A 22,901-nucleotide genomic window follows, 5' to 3' on the forward strand; every position below is an offset into this window, starting at 1 on the left:
GCGTCGTCTCCGCCGGCCTATTGGACGAACCCGAGCGCGCCGCCGGGACAGCGCAGCCGTGAGGCCCGCTGAGGGCGTGGCCTGGGATTCCCCGGGAGGGGAGGGCACCGTCTGTCCTTGGGCGGAGAGGGGAGGTGACTCAGGCCGAAGAGGAGGACTCAGGATGAGGGCCCTGCGGGTGAGGGCCCCCATGGGTCGGGCTGTGGCCCCCAACCCGGAAGCCCTCTCCCCCATACCAGACTCCCCAAACATCCTGGGATCTTCAAGGCTCGGGACTCCGTCCTAAAAAGCCTAGGAACCCTCCTCCCGGCTCCCAATCCAAGAGTTTGAGACAGCCGGGGACTGTTAACTTGGCCCAAAGCCTTGGGTTTGAACTTACTCCCCTCATTCAGGGGTCCCTGAACACCTTGGGATCTAGGCACTGGGAACTTAACACCTCTTCCCCTCCGGACTTTTTAGACAGCCGGGAAACCCCCTAGGTGCCCCCTATCAAGTTCTGACGTTCCCAGGTTCTGAGTTCCCCAACTCGTGCTGACTTTTCGGAACCTCGCCTTTGAGACGCTCCCAAGGGACGGGACTATCCCCAAATCAGAGCCTCGGAGAGTCCGATACCCACCCCTCAGCGGAACCCCCTACGGGACGCCCCTCCAAGTGCCTCCAATACCCATTCACCCCCTCCCCACAGGTCTCCCAGGCACTGGTACGCTCCTTTAGCTCTACCGCCCGGAAACGCTTTGAGAACCGAGTGCCTGAGAAACAGAAACTCTTCCAGGTAGGCGGGGCGAGGGGAAGACCCCCGGCCAATGGCTGGCACCTGAAGAGAAGTTGGGGGTGGCGGGAGCTTTTCATCTACGGAGCAGGCAGCGCCCCTTTCTCATCGCATGCTCCAACATCCAGGAGGACAATGACCTCCCCGTGCACTTGAAGGGCGGTGCGACCGACAACATCCTGTACCGAGTGACCATGACCCTGTGTCTGGGGGGTGAGTGCAATGCCGGGCTCAGGCCGTAACTGCAGGAGGAGAGGGGCTCCAGCTGGAGTGGAGGGGCTGGTTCCAGGGCTGGGGTTTCCGGAGGGGACTGGGTCCTGAGCTTGCCAGGTGTGGGATGGTAGGGGATTCCGGGCTGGCATAAAGGGAAAGAGCACCCTGGGGCTTGGGCTTCTGTCCCAGGAGGGGGCCTGGGCTAGTGATGGGTCTAGGGAGAAAGCCTGAGGCCTAGTCTGGATGAGGGTCCAAGATTTCCCACTGGATACGCAAGTGGGGCTGGGATCCAGGCTGGTGACTGGGGAGTCTGCAGAGGGGCTCAGAAGCCTGAGATGGGGTTCAGGGAGGGGATCAGATTCATTGTATATTCCCCACACTCCTTCCCTAGGCACTCTCTACAGCCTGTACTGTCTTGGCTGGGCCTCCTTCCCTCACAAGAAGTGAGACCAAGTCTGCAAGACCTGAAAAAGCATCAATAAATGTGCTGGCTTCTTGGGGAACCCAGCCCAGTTCTGGCCTCTGTGTGTGTGCCCCCCCCCCAGCCCTTCTTCCCACCAGCAAGTGACCTCTGCCCTGTGGACAGCCCATTACCCCAGCCCTGAGTCCCTCATGCTAGACCAGGGCAATTCCTAGGATGTTGCTGCCTCTCAGCCCTCCCAGAGGGGCTGGGAGCCCCAAACAACATACCTCTGGGCTGCCCTTCAGGGCCTGGGGACTTGGAGTGGGACTGTGTATCCCGGGATGGCAGCGCCTCCCCTTGCAGAGGCCCAAGGGTGTGAAGGAAGATGCTAAGCATGGTTCATGACACCACAGAAGTAGAGGCAATGGAGGGCAGACTCACTCCAGCACCAAAGCTGAGAGGGACAAACATGGCCTTGGGGGACAGAGCCAGGAGTGGCAATGAAACCTCCCAGCAGCCCAGCTCTTGCAGCAGAAGCAGAGATGGCCCAGGCTTCCAGGTCCCGGTCTTGGTCTTCACAGGACCTGTGAAATCTCAGCAAGAATGAGACTACAGCTTAACTGGGATCCAGAATGAGGAAAAAAACCAGGACTAGAAGACCTGCAGAGACAAACCCACCTCACTCCCCAGATCTAGAATCCCTCTGCCCCAGACAGAGCCAGAGTCATCCCCCAACTCTCAGAACAGGAGGCAGACCTCAGAGAGAACAGCAACTGGGGTGCGTTTATTTCCTCCTGGGCCTGGCAGGCTGGGAGCAGAATACAGACAAAGGCACTGGGGCATGTGGGCCTGTTAATGGCCTGGAGTTCTGCTGCCTAGGTGGTAACTGGGTGTAGCGACTGGAGTGATACTCTCAGAACTGAGAGAAGGGCCCTTGGGGTGTGGAAGCAACACAAGTACTGGGCTTGGCACAGGTGCAAGAGAGGGGTTACGGAGTGGGTGTGAGATGGGTGTGCCAGGGCTGGGGTAACCCTCGGGGCAGGGCATGTTGGGGCACGTTGGGCTCTGGCTTTTGACTGAGAGCCGGGTATTGAGGGCTGGGAGAACGGAAAGGCCTGTGGGTCAGCGGGACCCGAGAAGATGTGACTGCAGACAGGATCAGCCCTGGGAGAGACTGAAGAGTCCAAGCTGACTCCTACAGCGAGGCGATGAGGGGGCAGGTCTGGGGCTCCCCTTCAGGAATACATGGTCAGCTGCAGCCACTGGGGAGAGGAAGGCACCGAGAGTGAGGAGCAGGGCACCTAGCAATACCAGCAGCCCTTCTCTGTCCTCACCCAGGGCCTGCTGGGAAAACAGGAGGGAGGGAGCCCCAGCCCAGAGCTGGCACACGGGGCTGAGGGGAGAGTCCCCTGATGGGCCCCCACATCCCAGGATGGGGGTTCTTACCTCCTGGATGTTCACCTGGATTTGTCCAGTACCATCTTTGTCAAGAGATTTGAAGGCACCTGGAGAAACGAAGAGTTGGGATTGGCTTTTAGGATAAAAATATACTAACATGTGGAATAATGATAATAATGGCTAGTACTCTGTGCCAAGCACATAAAGTGCCTCCCATATATTAACTCATTTAATCCAGTTCTGTGAGATGTGTCATTTTTAAAAAGGCACAGAGAAGTGAAGTGATGGGCCCCATGTCATCTAGCGAGAAAGAGGAAAGGGATTGGAACCCGGCTGTTACCCACCTCAGTGATGGCCTCCTTAGACTGACCTGCACGCCCCTCCCCCTTCACCCTCTGCCCGAGCCTGGAGCGCCAGCCTCCCATCGTGCTCTAAGCTCCACACCCTCCAGTTCCAGCCTAAGCAAGCTACTGGAAGCAGGCTCTGCACTTCCCGCTCCTAACAGTCTGGTGTGGTCCCTGCTCCTGTCCTGAAACTCGGCTCCATGTTCCCCATTCACAGCCAAACCTAGGCAAAGGGTGCCCACACTGTCCTGCTGCTTCTGTCTCACCCGCTGCTCAGTTACCACTCTCAAGTGTCCACATGCGTGATGTCCCGGACACTGCACTCACTAGTTACTCCTGGCCCCCCAGCTGGTAAGTCTGAGGCCATTTCTTGGGCTGAGAAGAATACATGACTCATACATGACTTGTGGCATCAACTGCCCTATTGTCCACTTCCATCTTCCGTTTGTGTCCCTGACATACCTGCCCCTTTTCCTCTACCCAAGCTCCTCATGCATTGTCCTCCCTGGGCTCTTGGGAAGCCAGGAGATCTTCCTAAAGCTCAACCTGAGACCCTATCCTCCCCCTGCCTAGAACCTGCTGTGGCTCTCCATTGACCCCAGCAGTGTCAGAGCACCCCTGAACTCGGCATTCACAGCTGGGCATGGCCTGAGCACGCCCACTGCTCCTGCCTCCCTTCACTCAACTCTCTCAGGCAAATCTGAGTTCAAATTCTAGCTCTGCAGCTTCCTAGCTGAGTGGCTGTGAGCAAGAAATTTTAATAAATGTTGCCTCCTTGAACCCCAGGTTCCTCCTCCAGAAAATGGGGACAATAATTCCCACTCCTCAAGGCAGTCTTAAGGATTCAGTGCATTAATGTTCACAAGGACCCTCGTGATCCAGCCCCTACCGGCCTTGTGTCTCCCCATCACCCCTTTCCTTTTCAGCACTCTGAACTGAGTCCAACAAGAAACACCCAAAGCACCATCTTCTCTTTCCTTTCTAGGCCTCCACATAGGCTGTTCCCACTGCAACACTCGTCCCCACCCTCTTGCTGGGGTCACTCCTCATCATCCTTTGGTCTCAACGCACATGTGCCCTGCCCTCCCCTCTCCAGGAAGCCCCCCCTTGACCCCGTAAGCTGCACCAGGTGTCTTGTTAAGTCTGAATAGCTGTTAGAGCTCCCCTAGTCCCAAATCTAAACCCACTCTACCCTGAGCTTGTCCTCACAGCCCCCATCACTGTCTAGGCCTCCCCTATCCCAGACATAACCATTCTGAGCCGCCCTGTCGGGCAACTTGCCTCCTGCTCTGGACTGTGAGCGACATGAGGGCAGGAACTACAGGTGTTTTAGTCTCTTCTGTGCCCCTGACATTGCCCACCTCAGGGTCAGGCTCAGAGGAGACTTGGCCAATGGAGGTTGGACAAATCCCCACCCAGGAAGAGAGGTGAGGTGTCACTCACGGAACATGGCATCCAGTCTGACCAGGCAGCTGATGAAATTGTCAAAATCCATGTTCCCTGCCTCGTCCGAGTAGCGTCGGATGATCATATTGTAGAGATGCTCATTCAGGTGGAACCCTGAGAATGTTAGTCTCTCAGGCATGGCGGCCTCAGGGCCCAACCCACTCCCAGCCCCAGGACTCAAGCTCAGACCAGCTCAGTGGGGGCTGCCTCACCAGTCCCACCCTCAGCCCCACCATGTTCCCACCAGCCACACCTGCTGCCTCAAAGGCTCCTGGGAGTTCACTGCTGCCAATGGTCCCTGAACGGTCAAAGTCAAACTGTTTGTATACGGACTGTGGGGACAGAGAGGTCAGGGTTCAAGTGAGCATCGTGGGGCATGGCATTTCCATGGCTTGGGGGTCCTCATGCTAGGAGTTTCAGAGGTTGCACATACCTGCCACTTTTTGATGTTGTTCCACAAGTACTTGAATTCCTCAAAACCCAGCTTGCCAGTCGTGTCACTCTAGCAGGAGGGTGTTAAGAATAACTACCCAGATGTGTGCACTGTGCACCCTGCATATGTGATGATGATCACAGCCAAGCAGGGGAACCTGGGCTAAAACCTCAGCTCTCATTCCCACCCCCACCCCCAGTCATGTCACCTGGGGTGTGGCTTCATTTTTCATTTCACCCATACCTATTTTAACTTACATTTCTAAATAATAAGGACTCCCTTTTGAACATAACCACATGGAATTCCTCATTTATAAAATTCCTTGATAGTAATTCAGCTTTATAAATGTAAGGACATGTAAAAAACAAGGGTATCAGAACTCCAAGGAAATAAGGTGGTGACTAAATACCTATTGGGCTTGTGATAAAAAGTGAATGATGCAAAAATACATGCACCCCAGTGTGCACAGCAGCACTATTTACAATGGCCAAGACATGGAAACAACCTAAATGTCCACTGACAGATAAAGAAGTTGTGGTGTATTTATACAATGGAATACTACTCAGCCATAAAAAAGAATAAAACAATGCCATTTGCAGCAACAGGGATGGACCTGGAGATCATCATTCTAAGTGAAGTAAGCCAGAAAGAGAGAAAAATACCATATGATATCACTTATACGTGGAATCTGAAAGAAAGACACAAATGAATTTATTTACAAAACAGAAACAGACTCACAGACTTAGAAAACAAACTTATAGTTACCAGGGGGCAAATGGGGTGGGGAGGGATAAATTGGGAGTTTAAGATTTGCCAAAAAAGAAAGAAAGAAAGAAAGAAAGAAAGAAAGAAAGAGAAAGAGAAAAAGAAAGAAAGAAAGAAGAAAGAAAGAAAGAAAGAAAGAGAAAGAAAAAGAAAGAAAAAAACGAAAGAAGAAAGAAAGAAAGAAAGAAGAAAGAACGAAAGAAGAAGAGCAAAGAAGAAAGAAGAGAAGAAAGAAGAGGGAGAAAAGTAAGAAAGAAGAAAGACCGCCCCCCCCCCGGAGGGAGAAGAAAGAAAGGAAGAAAGAAAAATGAATGAGATATTGGTATAAAGCCCTTAGCAAAGGGGCTGGCATTTGATAAATTCTCAATAAATAGCAATGATGGCCAAGTGGCCAAGGCTTATCAAACGACCTAGTACACATCAGATAGTTCTATTTCTCAGGAGCATTTGTCTCACTAACTCCTCAAGACGCCAGCCCCACCAGTGTTATTCCCTAGTGACAGAGAAACAGATTCAGAGCTGAAAAATCTACCTGGATGAGATCATGTAACAGCTAGTGTGTACAGACCACTTACTATGTGCTATGCACTATGTGAAACCACTTGCAGGTAACTCCAATTTGTTATCACCCTTATGGTTCACCCAATTTTACAGGGAGGCAAATTGAGGCAGAGAGGCTCAGTAACCTTGCTGAGGGGCAGAGCTGGAACTGTTTAACCCTATGCAACACATGTGTGTGATCATGTGATACATACATACATATATATAAATATATAGGTGTGCAATGCTGTGCTGAGTGTGCATGTATCCAAAATCAGTGAATGATGGGCCTATGTGTGTTCCCATGCACATGCCTTCACATATCTTCATGTATGTGGTGTGACCTTGTCAACGTGTGTGCACGAGGCAGTTTTAAGCTGAAATTCTCAAGCTCAAAAGACCTGAGTCCAAATTCCTAATCTGCCACATACTTTTTTTTTTTTATTGCGGTATAAATTGATTTACAATGTTATGTAAGTTTCAGGAGTACAATATAGTGTTACACAATTTTTAAAGATTATACTCCCACTTATGATGTATAACTTCAGACAGGTGATTGCCTCTCTCTGAGTCTCTTCACCTATAAAATGGAGTATAATAATTGTGCCTAACAGGGTGGCTGTGAAGTAAATGTAAGTAAGTCACCAGCTGTGGACAGCTGATATTATTATTTATTGCCACATGGCCATGGGTGGGTGTGTGTTTTGATGTATACATGTCCACATCTACACCCTGTCTGCTCATCATGCCCTCAGAAAATCCCCTCTTTGCCAAGGCCTCCCCTAGACTGCCCTCAAGGATACATCCATCACGGCCACCATGCTGCGACAGGTGTCGATGCCAAAACCATCAGTCTTCAGATCAGGATCTGTGGGAAACAGGTTGAAAGTCAGAGGCCAGAGATCACAGTGAACGCCATGCCTCTGAACCTGCCCTGTATGTTGACCCCTGGTCACTCACGTCTGGTCACGACTTTGTTGAGAATATTCATGAGTTCTGTGGCACTGACCTCCATGTCCTGAGGGGAGAAGTTAGGGATGGGTCAGGGGTGACTTGAAAGGGTCTGGGCATGTCATGAAGGAGAATGGGAACTCTGGGATTGCTGTGGTAGGGTGGGTATGTAAAGGGCAGCCCAAGGGAAGGCATGGAAGGGTCAGGACGGGTCTGGGGGCCCCATGTTACTTACGTCTCCAGCCAGCTGGGCAAAGAGCCTCCGGAACTGGCGGACCTCCTCGCTCTCATTGGCTTCGATGTTGGAGTAATGGGTGCGAGGGGGCTGCAGAGGGAGGAGATCTCAGAGCAGGTAGGGGGAGGGGTGCCCTGGCCAGGACAGCCCTAGGTGGGAAAGTCACAGTGGGCTGGGCGGCTGAGTGACAAAAGAATGAGAGGTAGTCGGTGAATTGGGAGTGGGGTAGAGCTAAGTTTAAGGACATGACGAGGGAGAGAATTAATGAGGAATTTCATAAGGAGAGGTGTGGGGCTTCTCCAAAGGGATATGAATGGGTGCTGGAAAAGGCCTTGGAGTGAGAAGAGGGGCCTCTGGTTGCAAAGGGAGGCTTACCGGGGGCTCTGGGTTGTACTGCGCAGCCGCCTCACTGAAAGGATCCATGAAGGGAAACATGGCGGCAGTTAGCGCCAGGGGGCGGGGCCTCCAAACGGCAGCACCAGCCCCCGTGCCCCAGCCCCTAACCCCCACCCCGCCACCCTACCTACCTGCTCCCTCCGCCTCATTCGTCCTCCTCGCCTGTCCCTACCCTTGCTGCCCTGGTTGCGCCCCCACGGTAGTTTTCTCTTGCCAGGGCACACCTACCCAATGGCAGACTCAAAACACCTAGTCCCTCCGAGGGCTTGCTTCATAGAACCTCGGCCCCAACCTTCCCTCGACTCCACCCTTCTCAGGTCCCACCTGTCTAGGAACCTACTTCATCTCCATGACTTCTGAACAGTTGTGTCGTCCTAGCATCCCACCCCAGCTCCAATAGTTCTCACCCCTTCAAAGGATCACACTCTATGCTGTACTCCAGAAATTAACACAACATTGTAAACCGACTATACTGCAATTAAAAAAAAGTTCACATTCAGTGGCCAAGACTAATTAGGCCCTTATGGACCACATGCCCTACCTCCACCTGGACATTATTCTATTTTAATCCAGCCGGTTCCCAGCCAGGCTCTGCCCCTTCAAGGTCATTTCCTTACCTCATTAGGCCTAGACCTCTTCTAGGTACACCTCCTCATTAACCCACCTATATGGAAAGCCTTGCCCCCATTAAGTGATACTCAGCATCATTAGCTCCGCCCCCTTAACGTTTATCTCAGGTTAGCGGAAGTTAGCCATGTGAGACCCATTAAGCCCCACCTCCCAAAGCCCCGCCGGGTCCCATCAGATTGTGTCCCCTCAACAGTCAGACTAAGTCCCTGTCAAGCCCCGCCCCCATGAACTCATTAGGGCCAGCCCCCTCAAGGCCAGTCTCCTAGCCCAGGCCCGGCCCAGCCTAAAGTTACTGGTCAGGGTCCAGGTTGCCCCATTCTATTCTTGCTGGACAAGCCTTCTCCTCCAGGCTTCGCCCCTCATCAGGCCCCGCCTTACCTGATGGCGCTAATGACCCCGCCCAGGATGCGCATGGCAGTTCCGCCACCACCACCGCCGCCGCCGCCGCCTCCGCCTCCTCCGCCGCCTCCTCCGGCCCCGCTGATCAGGCCTCCAAGCACATTCCCCAGGCCCCCGCCCAGGCCCCCGCCTCCCCCGCCGCCGCCGCCACCCTTCAAGAACGAGTTAACCAGGAACATGGCTGTGATTCCAGATTCCTGTAGGGGAGAAAAAGGGGTCAAGTCCTTGTCCCGTCCGTCAGCCCGCCCCCTTCCCCACAAAAATACGCATTTCTGGCTGCTGGACGTGGAGGGGAGTAATATGAAGCCTCTAGGAGGAGACCTATCCTCCAGCTGGGGCTTGAGGATCCTTTCGGAATGGGGTCTGGGCTTCTAGGGGAAGGTTGTTCTCGGGTGGATGGCATAGGGACGGATGATCAGATTTGAAACCTCCTCCTGGTCCAAAGTGTCAGCGTCTGGCTTGGAGGACCCTGGACTGAATCTACGCATAACCATCACTAAGCACCAGACACCAGCCAAGTCAACTGGAGTTTTAAAGATGGGGGCCCTACGTTGGCACTCGAATCTGAGATCCAGAGCCTCAGAACTGATTTAGGGGTCTTGGGCGGGTCAGGGGCGAGGATCGGAAATTCTCCTCCTGGAGGCCCCTGGAGCATACTTTCAGAAATCCAGAATGTGGGCTTGAGAGTTTAGATACAACGAACAGCGAGATCACAGTGTTATCGTTGGGTCTGTGGGTTCGGGTCTAAGATTGTGGGTGTGAGCCATGGGGCCCGAGATAACGGAGTCTCTATTAGAACTGAGAGCACGGATCTAGAATAGTGCTTCTGGAGGCCGCACCCAGGGCTGAATTTACAAGACCTCTCAAGTCTATGAGCTCGTACTTTAGATCCTGAGAGAGAAGGTGGAAGAGTCCGGGGCGGGATAACTGAGGCCGGACAGGTCTGGGAGTTCGAATCTGAGATCACGGGTCGGGGGGTACCCCCGTGCCCAAGATTTTAGAATCTCTTCGGATCTGAAGGCCGCCAGGGCCGGGATCAAGGAGTGCAGGGGGAATCCGGACTGGGCGCTCACCGCCTTGCTCACACGTCCGCCGGTCCGCTGGTATCTGCTGCTCCGGGGCCTCCGGCTGCGTCCGGCTGCTTAGGGCGGGGCTGATGACTCAGGAGGCCGCAGCAGGGTTAGGCACAGCGGAGTGGCCCAGTCGGCATCCGCGCGGTCCTAGCGCCAACATTGGAACTGCGCATGAGCATGCCGGCCCGCCTCCTGCAGCGGGCCGCGGCCGCCGAGGCTCCGCCCTGCGTTTCCGGTGCCGAGCGGTCCGACTCCGCCCTGACTTTATAGAGCTGCGGTCTTCCCCTGCAACCTCTCGAGTTCAGGTGCAGGCACCCCGAGGTGACCTGGGCAGTCACCGTGCCCAAGGTCACCCCCGCTAATGTTGTAGTGTGAATTTTCTTCCCAAAGCCAGCCTCCACCCGCCCACGGATGTGGTTTTCTGTCCTCTTGGAACTTGTCCCCTGACCTAGCCTTGTCTCGATAAACACCGACAAGTCTGGAGGCCCCGACTTTTGTCTGGCCCACAGTCCGAGGACAAGCGCCCGCATATGTGGCGGGGACACTGCAGGCACAGTCCGGGTGGCGTTCCAATTCCGCCTCCGAAATCCGCCTCGTGCCTCCTCCATCCGCACCCCTTTACCCCCCAATTCAGGGTCACCAGAATCATTTTCCCTGGATGGGCCCAAACTGTAGTCTCAATCTTCCAGTCTCTAAAGAGGGCCCCTGACACAGTAAGAGTTCGCTGGCCACAGCCCAGTTTCTGAGGCTAGATGTTCCCAAGGTCGGGTGGTGGGCTGGGTGGGGAATGCAGCTGAGAGGGACATTGGCGACTGAAGCCACCTTTGAAGCCCTTTCGCTTACTCTCTGGTTCCAACCTCCAACCTGTGAGCGCCCAGTACTTCTTCAGGGCTCCTCGGATGAAGTTAAATCTGGCTCCCGCAAGCAATCTGGCTGTCTAGCCCTTAGCCTCTTTCCAGGAAGCTGACTCAGCTTGAGTTTGAATCCTGGTTCTGCCCCTTAATAACTTGGGATCCCAAAACAGTGACTTGAGCAATGGTTTTTGAATCTGTACAATGCGAACAAGGGTTCCCATGGCCCACTTTCTAGGCCCCTACCAGAATTAAGTGATAAACACTTAGTAAATAGTAGGTATTATCCTCTGGGTCTGTAGCTGTGCTGTTCCCTCTGCCTGGATCCCACCCCGAGGTTCCTCAGGTGGTTGACTCTCGCTCATCCTTAGAAAATACTGATTAAAACAACAGCAACAACTGCCAAGCACTCCCTTAAGTACTTTACATATATTAGCTCAAATGTCCTCAAAACAGTCCATCAGGATGTATGCTCTATATTATCTCTATTTTACAAATAAGTAAACTGAGTAAACTACCTAGTTTGTATTCTTAAGCACTCCTCTAATGCTGAGTCTTCCATAATATAATAGCTCAAATAACAAGATCACAACAGTCAAAACCCCAGTCACAGCTATGCTTCCTGAGGGCTTGCTGCGGCCACTACACAAGCCTTGTCTGTGAGGCAGAAACTAGCAGGAGAGAAAATGGAGGCTCTGAAGGCAGAGGTCACAGTGGGTGGCAGGACCAGGTCTGTACTTGGGCTTGGCTAATGCCAAAACTTTTGGTGATGACTAATCTGGATTCCCTTCTCACCACACCCTTCCCTGCCAGACTGTTAACTTCCTTCTCTGTCCTCTCTGGGGCTCACTAGCTGCATGTGCTGTGCCCTCTACCTGGAACACTCCTTCTGCCTTTATTTTTTTGGCCTGGTTTTGTAGTGTCTCTACCTCTGGATGTCAGCTCAGGAGTCAGCTCTTCTAGGAACCCCTCCCATTCTGAACCTGAGATTAGGCGAAGCGTGCAGTTACAATCTTGTGAATTTCTCAAAGCACTCACTGCCAATTACAATCATACTGTCATTCAGGTCTGTCTCCCTGAACTCTTAACCCTGGCCAGCTCCAAATCTTAGCCTTGGTTCTCCTCTCTAGCCCACACCGGCCACAGTGGATCTCCCCACATGCATGGCTTAAATTCTACCTTGAGGCTATCAACACCGCAGTTTCTATCTTCAGCCCAGATATTTCTCTCTCCAGGTTCCTACATTCTCCATCCTGCTCACTATCTCCATGGGGATCTGAGAGATGTCTCAAGCTTGACACATCCTAAACTGAGCTCCTGACCTTCGTCCTAAACCTGCTGTCTCCTCACCTTCCCATCTATGTTAATGGCACCTCAGTCCTTCTAGTGACTGACACCAAATACCCTAGGTTTGTCCTTGACGTCTCTTTCAGACCCACTCCAGCCTGTCAACAAACCTTGGTGACTCTACCTACAGAATCTCAATGCTCTCCACCTCCCCCGCCCTCAACCTGGTCCCTCACCTTTCCTGAACCATTAGAATAGCCTCTTCCCTGATCTCTGCTCCTGTGCCTGCCCTGGAAGTCTTTTCCTCAAATGCAGCCAGGGGGAGCCTGTGAGCACCTGGGTCAGATCAAGAGCATCCTGGCTGAGATTATATGTAGCATCCATCCCATAGGACTGTTATGAGGACATTTGAAGACGTATGTAAAGTACTTAAGGGAGTGCTTGGCTGAGCTCTCCCTTGCCTGCACCCGCCCTCAGATGAGACGAAGTCCTCACCATGGTCACCAAGTCCCTAGTGATCTGTCCTGTCACCTCTCTGCCCTCATCTCCTCCTCCTTAAGAAAGTAAGTGGCAGCGCAACCTGGATTTTTCTCAGTTGAACACAGACAAGACACAGATAAAGAGGCCCTGCAAACCCAGTGACATTCAAAGAGCCCCTCTCTGGGCATACTTGTCGCCAACACTCCATTACAAAGGCATCTCTAGACCCTCCTTAGTGCCTCATCTCTTTTTTTTTTTTTTAACATTTTTTATTGATTTATAATCATTTTACAATGTTGTGTCAAATTCCAGTGTTCAGCACAATTTTTCAGTTATTCATGGACATATACACACTCATTGTCACATTTTTTTCTCTGTGAGTTATCATAACATTTTGTGTATATTTCCCTGTGCTATACAGTGTAGTCTATTCTACAGTTTTGAAATCCCAGTCTATCCCTTCCCACCCTCCACCCTCCTGGTAACCACAAGTCTGTATTCTCTGTCTGTGAGTCTATTTCTGTCCTTTATTTATGCTTTGTTTTTGTTTGTTTTTGTTTTTGTTTTTTAGATTCCACATATGAGCGATCTCATATGGTATTTTTCTTTCTCTTTCTGGCTTACTTCACTTAGAATGACATTCTCCAGGAGCACCCATGTTGCTGCAAATGGCATTATGTTGTCGGTTTTTATGGCTGAGTAGTATTCCATTGTATAAATATACCACTTCTTCTTTATCCAGTCACCTGTTGATGGACATTTAGGCTGTTTCCATGTTTTGGCTATTGTAAATAGTGCTGCTATGAACATTGGGGTGCAGGTGTCATCCTGAAGTAGATTTCCTTCTGGGTACAAGCCTAGGAGTGGGATTCCTGGGTCATATGGTAAGTCTATTCCTAGTCTTTTGAGGAATCTCCACACTGTTTTCCATAGTGGCTGCACCAAACTGCATTCCCACCAGCAGTGTAGGAGGGTTCCCTTTTCTCCACAGCCTCTCCAGCATTTGTCATTTGTGGATTTTTGAATGACGGCCATTCTGACTGGTGTGAGGTGGTAACTCATTGTAGTTTTGATTTGCATTTCTCTGATAATTAGTGATATTGAGCATTTTTTCATGTGCTTTTTGATCATTTGTATGTCTTCCTTGGAGAATTGCTTGTTTAGGTCTTCTGCCCATTTTTGGATTGGGTTGTTAATTTTTTTCTTATTGAGTCGTATGAGCTGCTTATATATTCTGGAGATCAAGCCTTTGTTGGTTTCACTTGCAAAAATTTTCTCCCATTCCGTAGGTTTTCTTCTTGTTTTATTTCTGGTTTCCTTTGCTGTGCAGCAGCTTGTAAGTTTCATTAGGTCCCATTTGTTTATTCTTGCTTTTATTTCTTCTAGGAGAAAATTTTTGAAATGTATGTCAGATAATGTTTTGCCTATGTTTTCCTCTAGGAGGTTTATTGTATCTTGTCTTATGTTTAAGTCTTTGATCCATTTTGAGTTGATTTTTGTATATGGTGTAAGGGAGTGTTCTAGCTTCATTGTTTTACATGCTGCTGTCCAGTTTTCCCAACACCATTTGCTGAAGAGACTGTCTTTATTCCAATGTATATTCTTGCCTCCTTTGTCAAAGATGAGTTGACCAAAAGTTTGTGGGTTCATTTCTGGGCTCTCTATTCTGTTCCATTGGTCTATATGTCTGTTTTGGTACCAATACCATGCTGTCTTGATGACTGTAGCTCTATAGTATTGTCTGAAGTCTGGGAGAGTTATTCCTCCAGCCTTTCTTTCTCTTCAGTAATGCTTTGGCAATTCTAGGTCTTTGATGGTTCCATATGAATTTTATTATGATTTTTTCTAGTTCTGTGAAATATGTCCTGGGTAATTGGATAGGGATTGCATTAAATCTGTAGATTGCCTTGGCCAGTGTGACCATTTTAACAATATTGATTCTTCCAATCCAAGAGCATGGAATATCTTTCCATTTTTTTAAGTCTTCTTTAATTTCCTTCATCAATGGTTTATAGTTTTCTGTGTATAATTCTTTCACCTCCTTGGTTAGATTTATTCCCAGATATTTTATTACTTTGGGTGCTATTTTAAAGGGGATTGTTTCTTTACTTTCTCCTTCTGTTGATTTATCATTAGTGTAAAGAAATGCAACTGATTTTTGAACGTTAATTTTGTAACCTGCTACCTTGCTGAATTCTTCAATCAGCTCTAGTAGCTTTTGTGTGGACCTTTTAGGGTTTTCTATATATAGTAACATGTCATCAGCATATAATGACACTTTTACCTCTTCTTTTCCAATCTGGATCCCTTTTATTTCTTTCTCTTGCCTGACTGCTGTGGCTAGGACTTCCAGGACTATGTTGAATAGGAGTGGTGATAGTAGGCATCCTTGTCTTGTCCCAGATTTTAGTGGGAAGCTTTTGAGTTTTTCACCGTTGAGTACTATGCTGGCTGTAGGTAGTGCCTCATCTCTTAATGCCTCAAGTCTACACACCTAGCGATCTCAGGAGGGGCCTCTCATGTCTCCACTTTAGCCCCCACGTTCCCCATCCCACCTGAAACTGCTCTTAACCATTTATCACCTGCTAACCTACTGTAGAGTTCACTTATTTATTCAGTTTCTTGTCTGTCTCCCCCTTGGAATGTGAGTTCCTTGAGGGCAGGGATTTCTGTCTGTCTTGTTCACTGCTCTGTACCCAGTTCCTAGAGCAGTGCCTGGCACATACTAGGTACTCAAATATTTGCTGAACGAAGGAAATGTTTTGTGTGGATTTTCTCATTGAATTTCCAGCATCATCACTGAGATAGTAGAGCAAGCATTACTAAAATCTTCCACCATCTTCCAGATCCCTTTGAACTCAGACAGGGTTATGTGACTTGCTTTGGTCAATAAAATGTGAATGAAAGTGTTGGGTGTGTCACTTCCGAGTAGCAGCATTTGAAAGCCAGTATAGGACGCTCTATGCGCTAATTCCCTGCCTAGGCAACCCTGGTAGTTATGCAAGCATAGAGATGCCACATGAAGGATGCCAGCTGGATCAATGAACCATGGCATGGAGGACATCTGCCACTTCTGTGGGCAAGAAATAAATTTTGAGGTGTTAGTCCACTAGGGCTAGAGCTCATTTGTTACATCAGCATAACCTAGCCTGTTCTGACTGATGCAGATAGAAGTTTTTACAATGCCACCAGATAACCAGAGAGATGAGATTGCTTGCCCAAAATCACACCGCTAGTAAGTGCCAGAATCAAGATTTGAACCCAGGAGATGGACTTTGCAACACATGCTTTAAATCCTCACAATTTGTTGCCTCAATGATGTTAATGTTACAACGCCACCAATTAATAAACTCAAAATAGTCATTACTACCCTAGCTAATGCCTCCCGAGGGTTTGATGGAGTAACTGCATTACAGGCGTGTCCTGCAAGGCCTCTCACAACCCTCGGAGAAAGGAACTAACATGAAAGGAAGTGGAGATTCAGAGGGGTGGAGTCACTTGCCTGAAGGGATGGCAGAGCCGGGTATAAACCCAAGCATGATTGATGCCAAATAGTCCTGTGATGACTAACCCAGTTTACTGTATCTTCACTGCCTTCCCTTCACTGGTATATTAGTCAGGGTTCTCCAGAGAAACAGAACCATAGGCTATATGGAGAGACAGAGAAAGAAAAAGATTTACTATAAGGAAATGGCTCTTATGACTATGGAGGCTGGGAAGTCACATGATCTGCCACCTGCAAGCTGGAGGCCCAGGAAAGCCAATGGTTTATGTTCAGGTACAAGTCTGAAGGCTGGAGAACCAGGGGAGCCAGTGGTGTAAGTCCCAGTCTGAGCGCAGAAGACTAATTTCCCATCTCGGTAGTCAGGCACCGCGTGAATTATTCCTTCTGAAACCGAGCAGAACCCAGCAGGGCCTTCCCAGGGACAGACCCCTCCCCCAACCCCCGTGTCCCTTGCCTCTTGTTTGTAGAAAAGCTTTAGCCTCCTCTGTCTTCCCTGGGTTCCAAAGAGCAAACTTAATCAGAGAAGCGAGAACACGCAGAAACAAAGGAAAACATTCAAGCAAGACAGAATAGTTAACAGTTTAGCCATAAAACAAAGTCAAGGACCTTTAGTTCCTCCTCAAGGGCTACAGATAATATCCTTGAGTTGTTTTGCAGATACCAAAACCCTCATCAGGCAGAAGACAACCATGTGCAGGGAGCCCCCTGACTGGCGGGAGCCTGAGAATTGATAATGCTGACCCCTGTGACCTCATGTGTTACCTCACTACCCACCAATAAGAGAATTGTGCATGAGTTGATCACCTACCCTGCAACCCTCTCCCTCACTTTGTCTTTTGTTTTTCATTTTTCAGTTTTATTAGGTAGAATTGTTATAATTTGACTGCACATATACAATATATGGCATGTAAATACATATACACAATATACTGCACATTTTAAAAAAATACACATATATGTACTGTTCATTGTTTCTAAGAACGTTTAGAGCTTTAGCTTTTTAAACTTACACAGTTATCAAAGAAATAAAGCCAACAAAAAAATAAGAATTAATTTAAAAAGATACATACACCCTGCTATTAACAGCCACATTATTTATAACTGCCAAGATATGCAAGCATCCTAAGTGCACATCAATAGATGAATGGATAAAGAAGATGCAGCATATATATGTAATGGAATATAACTCACCCATAAGAAAGATATTTTGCCATTTGCAGCCCTTCATTCACTTTTTTTTTCCACTTCAAAAACCAGAATTTTATAACTGACATAAACATTTCCATTGCATCAAAAAGAACAACAACAAAAGAACAAAAATACCTAGAAATAAACTTAACTAAGGAGGTTACTTATACTCTGTAAACTGTAAAACACTGACGAAGGAAATTGAAGATGATACAAAAAAATTGGAAAGGTATCTTGTGCTCTTGGATTGGAAAAATCAACATTATCAAAATGGCTGTATTACCCAAAGCAATCCACAGATCCAACGCAACCCCTGCCAAAGTACTCACAATATTTCTCACAGAACTAGAACAAACAATTTCAAAATTTATATGGAACCATAAAAGACCCCAAACTGCCAAAGCAATCTTTTGTAGGTCTTTTTGTTTCTTTCTTCTTTTTATTCTTTTTTCTTATGGCTTGATGACTATAGAAGTTCCTTTAACATTTGTTATAAAGCTGGTTTCGTGGTGCTAAATTCTTTTAGCTTTTGTTCATCTGTGAAACTTTTGATTTCTCCATCAGATCTGAATGAGATCCTTGCTGGATAGAGTGTTCCTGGTTGCAGGTTTTTCCCTTTCATTACTTTAAATAGTTCTTGCCACTCCCTTCTGGCCTGTAGAGTTTTTGCTGAAAAATTAGCTGATAACCTTATGGGAGTTCCTTGTATGTTATTTGTTGTTTTTCTCTTGCTAATTTAAAATTTTCTCCTTATCCTTAATTTTTGTCAATTTGATGACTATGTGCCTTGGTGTGTTTCTCTTTGGGTTGATTCTGTGTGGAACTCTCTTCCTGGACTTGGGTGACTGTTTCCTTTCCTAAGTTGGGGAAGTTTTCAGTTATTATCTCTCCATAATTTTTCTCAGGTTCTTTCTCTCTCTCTTCTCTTTCTGGGACCCCTATAATGCAAATATTAGTGTGCTTCCTGTTGTCCCAGAGTTCTCTTAAACTATCCTTATTTCTTTTTTCTGCAGTAGTGATTTCCACTAATCTGACTTCTAGCTCATTGATCCATTCTTCTGCCTCATTTAGTCGATTCTTGGTTCTTTCTAGTGTGTTATTTATTTCAGTGATTTTATTTTTCAACTCTGGATATTCTTTGTATTTTCCAACTCTTTGCTAAAAACTTCACTCTGGGCATCTATACTCCTCTTGATTTCTCTGAACATCTTCGCTATCATTACTTTAAACTCTTTCTCAGATAAATTGCCTATCTCCTCATCACTTATTTCTTCTGGGATTTTATCTTGTGCCCTGGCCTGGGAGATAGTCCTCTGCTGCCTCATACTATCTATTTGCATTTCTAGGTAGGTTGGTTACATTTCTCGACCTTGGAGAGGTGGCCCTTTGTGGGAGATGTCCTATGTGTCCCAGCAGTACACTCCTCTCATCACCCAAGGGCTAGGGTCCAGCTAGTCCTAACACAGAGTCTGGCCTGTGTTTGTGGATTCCTTCCACAGGCTTTGGGATTGTTGTTTTCTTATTTCCAGTATCTGCCCCTGGTGGATGAGGTTGGACTAGAAGCTTATGCAGGTTTCCCGACAGGAGTCGGTTCCTGCCCACTGCTGGGTGAAGCTTGGTCCTGGACCTCTGGTGGGTCGGGCAGTGTCTAGAGGCCTTTGTGGCTTAGGAAGTCTGCTGATGGGTGGGCTGTGTTCCCACCCTGTACATTGCTTGGCCTGAGGCTTCCCCATTCCTTCCTGAGGCTGTTGCGTGGGGGCTAGGTCTTACTGCTAATGATCCAATCAAGATGTCAGCCTCCAGGAAAGCTCATGTAAATGGACACTCCCAGAATGTCTGCCAACAGCTTTTATGTCCCCTGGGTGAGCCGCAGCCATCCCCCATGTCCCCAAGAGACCCTCCAAATTCAGCAGGCAGGCCTGGCCCAGGATCCTATGAAATCACTGCACTGACTTTGTACTTGGTGCGCCCAAGATTCTGGGTATGTTTCCCAAGAAAGTGAAGTCTCTGTATCCCCCAGGCCATGGGGGTCCTGGAGCTAGGCCCCAGTGGCCTTCAAAACCAGATGTCCTGGGGTCTCCTCCTCCTCCCAATGCCAGAACCCTAAGCCAAGGAGCCTGACATGGAGCTTAGAGCTCTCACTCCTGTGGGAGGGCCTCTGTGACTTAATTATTTTTCAGCTTGTGGGTCTCCCACCCCGGGGGGTATGGGGCCCAATCATATAGTAAGCACGCCCCTCCTACCATCTTGCTGTGGTTCCCTCTTTATGTTTCCAGGTGAAGACGGTCTTCTTTGCTAGGTTCCAGTCTTTTTTTTCAATGGTTGTCTAGCAGTCAGTTGTGGTTTCGTTGTAGCCTCGCGAAGAGGTGAGCTTGTGGCCCTACCACTCTGCCATCTTGACCTCACTTTGTCTTTAGAAACACTTCCTTGAAGGAGTTCAGGTCTGTGACCTGCCTGTTCTCCTTGCCTGGCCCTACAATAAACCCTGTATTTTCATTCACCACAACTCCATGTCCATAGATTAGCTTTGCTGTGCTTAGGATCAAGTTTGGTTCAGTAACAATCCTTCAGTCTTTTTATTCTATTCAGGCCCTCCAAGGACTGGGTGACATCTCCCAGGTTGGGGAGGGCAATCTGCTTTGCTCAGTCTACCAATTCCAATGCTAATCTCATCCAGAAACATCCCCACAGACACACCCAGAAATAATATTTAGCCAAACAAATATCTGGGCAGCCTATATCTCAATGAAGTTGACACACAAAATTAACTCAACAGAGGGGACTCTGAGGACCTACAGGTGGGCAAAGCTCAAGATGGAAGGAACTTGGGTCTCTGAAAGACTCTGTGGAGCTGAATGACCCCACTGACTTGACTATGGTGTGAATTAAAAAATAGATTTATTAAGCTACTGAGTTTTGGGAGGTTTTTCAGTTAACAGCAGCTAGCATTATTTACTTTAGGTAATACACTCCATGAGGAAAGGGCTCTGTGGGAAGACTGCAAAAATAGCCCTATTTTCCACCCCTCCATGTATACTTGCCTTGTACAATCTGATTTTGCAGCTTCTCACATCAAGGGGTGGAGTCTATTTCCCAACCCCTTAAAACCAGATTGGCTTTGTCATTAACCAGTGGAACACCTAGATGTACCTCTGTAGTACCTAGAAAGATGCCCAGCGCATGACTGGATCTCAGTAAGTATCTGTTGAATGTATGAGTGGAAGGATGGGTGAATGAATACAATATTCCAGGCCCTGCACTGGAATTGTGATTGTTTATCTTGTGAAAAACATGTGATCCCTTCTTCTGCAAAGCCCACAGGTAGCCAGAAAACATTCCCTTAATCCTGCCTCAGTTAGATTTTGCCCCTAACAAACTATGCCAAAATTAGTAGCTTAAAGCAACAATGATTTTTATTATTCTTCGTGATTCTGTGGCTCAGGAATTTAAACAGGCACAGCTTGGTCTCTGAGGTATCTAAGCAACACTGAAGACAGGAGCAGGGAGCTATCCAGTTGGCAACCAATGTGTTCGGCAAGAAAGGGTCTGAGCTGGAAACAGGGCTGGGAATCACATGTAGCTGGTGATTAAGTCACAAGAATGGGGGGGGGAGGGCGATGTAGCTTGGCGGTAGAGTGCCGTGCTTAGCATGTGGGAGGTCCTGAGTTCAATCCCCAGTAACTCCATTTAAAAGACTGGGGGGAGGGATTAGGTTCATTTATTTATTATTATTATTATTTTTTAATGGAGGTACTGAGAATTGAACCCACAACCTCGTGCATGCTAAGCAGGAACTCTACTGCTGAGCTATACCCTCCCCTGCCAAATTTTTTTTTAATAAACAAATAAACTTAATTCTCTCTCACTGACCAAAAAAAAAAAAAAAACCTTACAAAAACAGTCACAAGAATAGATCAGAGGACAATGTGTAGAATGAGGACAGAGAAGGACTCAAGTTAATACTTTAAAGAATGTTCTTTACAGCAAAGTGGAACTGTTTTAAAAATGACCACCAGGGCTCTGATTCCTTGCATCAAGAATTTGGATCCACGCGGTCTCCTCTTAAATCTGGGTAGGTTTGTAATCACTTTCATCAACAGACAGCAGCAGAAGTGATACCATGTGACTTCTGAGGCTGGGGCGGAAAAGGCTACGTGGCTTTTGGCTAGTTCTCCTAGAACACTTGCTTTGGAGAAAGCCAGATATCACGTAAAAATTCCGGCCACCCTGGGACTACCACGATGGAAAGAACATGTGAGGTGCTCTACTTACAGTCACTGCTGAGCTGCCAGCCAACAGCCAATGTCACTGCCAGCTAAGCTGCTGAGTCACTTTAGACATCCAGCCTGGTCAAGCCTTGAGATGACTCCTGCCCCAGCCAACTTCTGACTCAAACACAGGAGAGATTCCAGGCCAAGCCCGTCCCAAATTCCTGATGTACAAAAACAGGAAATCAGGGAAAATAAACTGGCTGTTTTAACTTGCTGAGGTTGAGATAAAATTTAATGCAGTTATAGATAACTGGAACACAAGTCGTGAGGTAGCTATTGCTGCTAACAAATTAAATCCAAAATCTAATCTCTTGAAACAATATTTATTATCCCACAATATTCTATGGGCCGGGAGCTCAGGAGTTCCCACTCTTACTGGCCGCCTCCTCCTGCATGGACAGCGGGCTTCTCTCAGAGCAAGTGGGCCAAGAGAGAGAGCAGGATGAAGATATAATGTCTTTTATGACTTGGTCTTAGAAGCCCCTCTTACTTCTGCCAAGTTCTATTCCTTAGAAGCAAGGCACAAAGTCCAGGCTACACTCAAAAACAGGGCTCTTAAAGAGAGAAGTGTCAAAGAATTTGTGGACGTATTTTAAAAATTTATTTATCTGTTTATGTTCTCTTTTTTAAATTGAAATATAACTGACATACAATATTATGTTAGTTTCAGGTGTGCCGTGGACATAACCAGAACAGGGGTTATAAATTCAGTCTCTAACTCTAATCCTAAAGCAGCCAGGCATGCCATGTAAATCAGTGAGCAGGGCCTGGTGTAGAATAACAGGTCATGGGGAGAAACTCCGGTGCAGGGTGGAACCTGCCTGAATCTGACTCAGTTTTTGGATCTCCCAGTTTGTAGAACATATGGGGAAAGAGGAATATATTAAAGGTCAGCACAAGGTACAACCAGCTGAACCAAACTCTGGGAAATCCCAAAGGAAAACTGAGAGGAGGGAGAACTGTTATAGAATAAAAGACCCAGAGTAACAGCAACCAAATGCGGGCATGTACACTATTTAGCTTTTGATCTGAACAAACCAACAGTAAAAAAAACATTTTATGAAACAGTCGAAGACCTTAATACCGATTATATCAGATAATCCCAAAGAATTGTTGCAATTTTTGTTAGGTATGAAGACCTCCTATAATTTAGAAATACTTACAGACACAGAAACTTTTCTGGGTAAGATGATACGTTGCTTGAGATCCGCTTTAAAATAATGGCGGGGGGGGTGGTGCAGTGGAGAAATAGGGGGAAGGCCAGAAAAATTGAACACAACTGGCCATATGTTGACAATTACTGAAGCTGGGTGACAGATAAGAG

The 22,901-nt window shown here is 48.0% G+C and overlaps 2 protein-coding genes across 2 annotated transcripts; one reads left to right on the forward strand and one right to left on the reverse strand.

The window, feature by feature from the left end:
- The first annotated feature begins 40 nt into the window (after positions 1 to 40).
- Positions 41 to 1,489, forward strand: LOC102511089 (cytochrome c oxidase subunit 7A1, mitochondrial). Its single transcript, XM_006184430.3, has 4 exons — positions 41 to 178; positions 686 to 772; positions 898 to 982; positions 1,374 to 1,489. The coding sequence occupies exons 1-4, from the start codon at positions 164 to 166 to the stop codon at positions 1,427 to 1,429; spliced, it is 243 nt and encodes an 80-aa protein (XP_006184492.1). The 5' UTR covers positions 41 to 163; the 3' UTR covers positions 1,430 to 1,489.
- Positions 1,490 to 2,142: 653 nt separating this feature from the next.
- On the reverse strand, positions 2,143 to 21,723 carry CAPNS1 (calpain small subunit 1). The gene is made up of 12 exons (XM_032488119.1): positions 21,579 to 21,723; positions 9,996 to 10,142; positions 8,902 to 9,119; positions 7,873 to 7,906; positions 7,498 to 7,587; positions 7,272 to 7,329; positions 7,115 to 7,179; positions 5,007 to 5,075; positions 4,827 to 4,905; positions 4,571 to 4,687; positions 2,832 to 2,890; positions 2,143 to 2,647 (listed from the first exon to the last, which is right to left on the reverse strand). Exons 3-12 carry the CDS (start codon positions 9,099 to 9,101, stop codon positions 2,621 to 2,623), a joined length of 798 nt encoding a protein of 265 aa, XP_032344010.1. The 5' UTR covers positions 9,102 to 9,119; positions 9,996 to 10,142; positions 21,579 to 21,723; the 3' UTR covers positions 2,143 to 2,620.
- Between the last annotated feature and the right edge of the window lie 1,178 nt (positions 21,724 to 22,901).

Source organism: Camelus ferus, chromosome 9 (genome assembly GCF_009834535.1).
Source record: "Camelus ferus isolate YT-003-E chromosome 9, BCGSAC_Cfer_1.0, whole genome shotgun sequence".
NCBI classification, from domain to species: domain Eukaryota; kingdom Metazoa; phylum Chordata; class Mammalia; order Artiodactyla; family Camelidae; genus Camelus; species Camelus ferus.

Excerpts from the sequence above, each read along its gene's own strand:
- LOC102511089 (XM_006184430.3), top strand. Across the intron at positions 773-897 it reads AGAAACAGAAACTCTTCCAG|GAGGACAATGACCTCCCCGT; the intron begins GTAGGCGGGGCG and ends TCCAACATCCAG. Across the intron at positions 983-1,373 it reads CATGACCCTGTGTCTGGGGG|GCACTCTCTACAGCCTGTAC; the intron begins GTGAGTGCAATG and ends CTCCTTCCCTAG.
- CAPNS1 (XM_032488119.1), bottom strand. The coding sequence starts at position 9,101 with ATGTTCCTGGTTAACTCGTTCTTGAAGGGTGGCGGCGGCGGCGGGGGA. Across the intron at positions 4,906-5,006 it reads ACAACATCAAAAAGTGGCAG|TCCGTATACAAACAGTTTGA; the intron begins GTATGTGCAACC and ends CTGTCCCCACAG. Across the intron at positions 2,648-2,831 it reads TCCAGGTGAACATCCAGGAG|TGGCTGCAGCTGACCATGTA; the intron begins GTAAGAACCCCC and ends TCCTCTCCCCAG.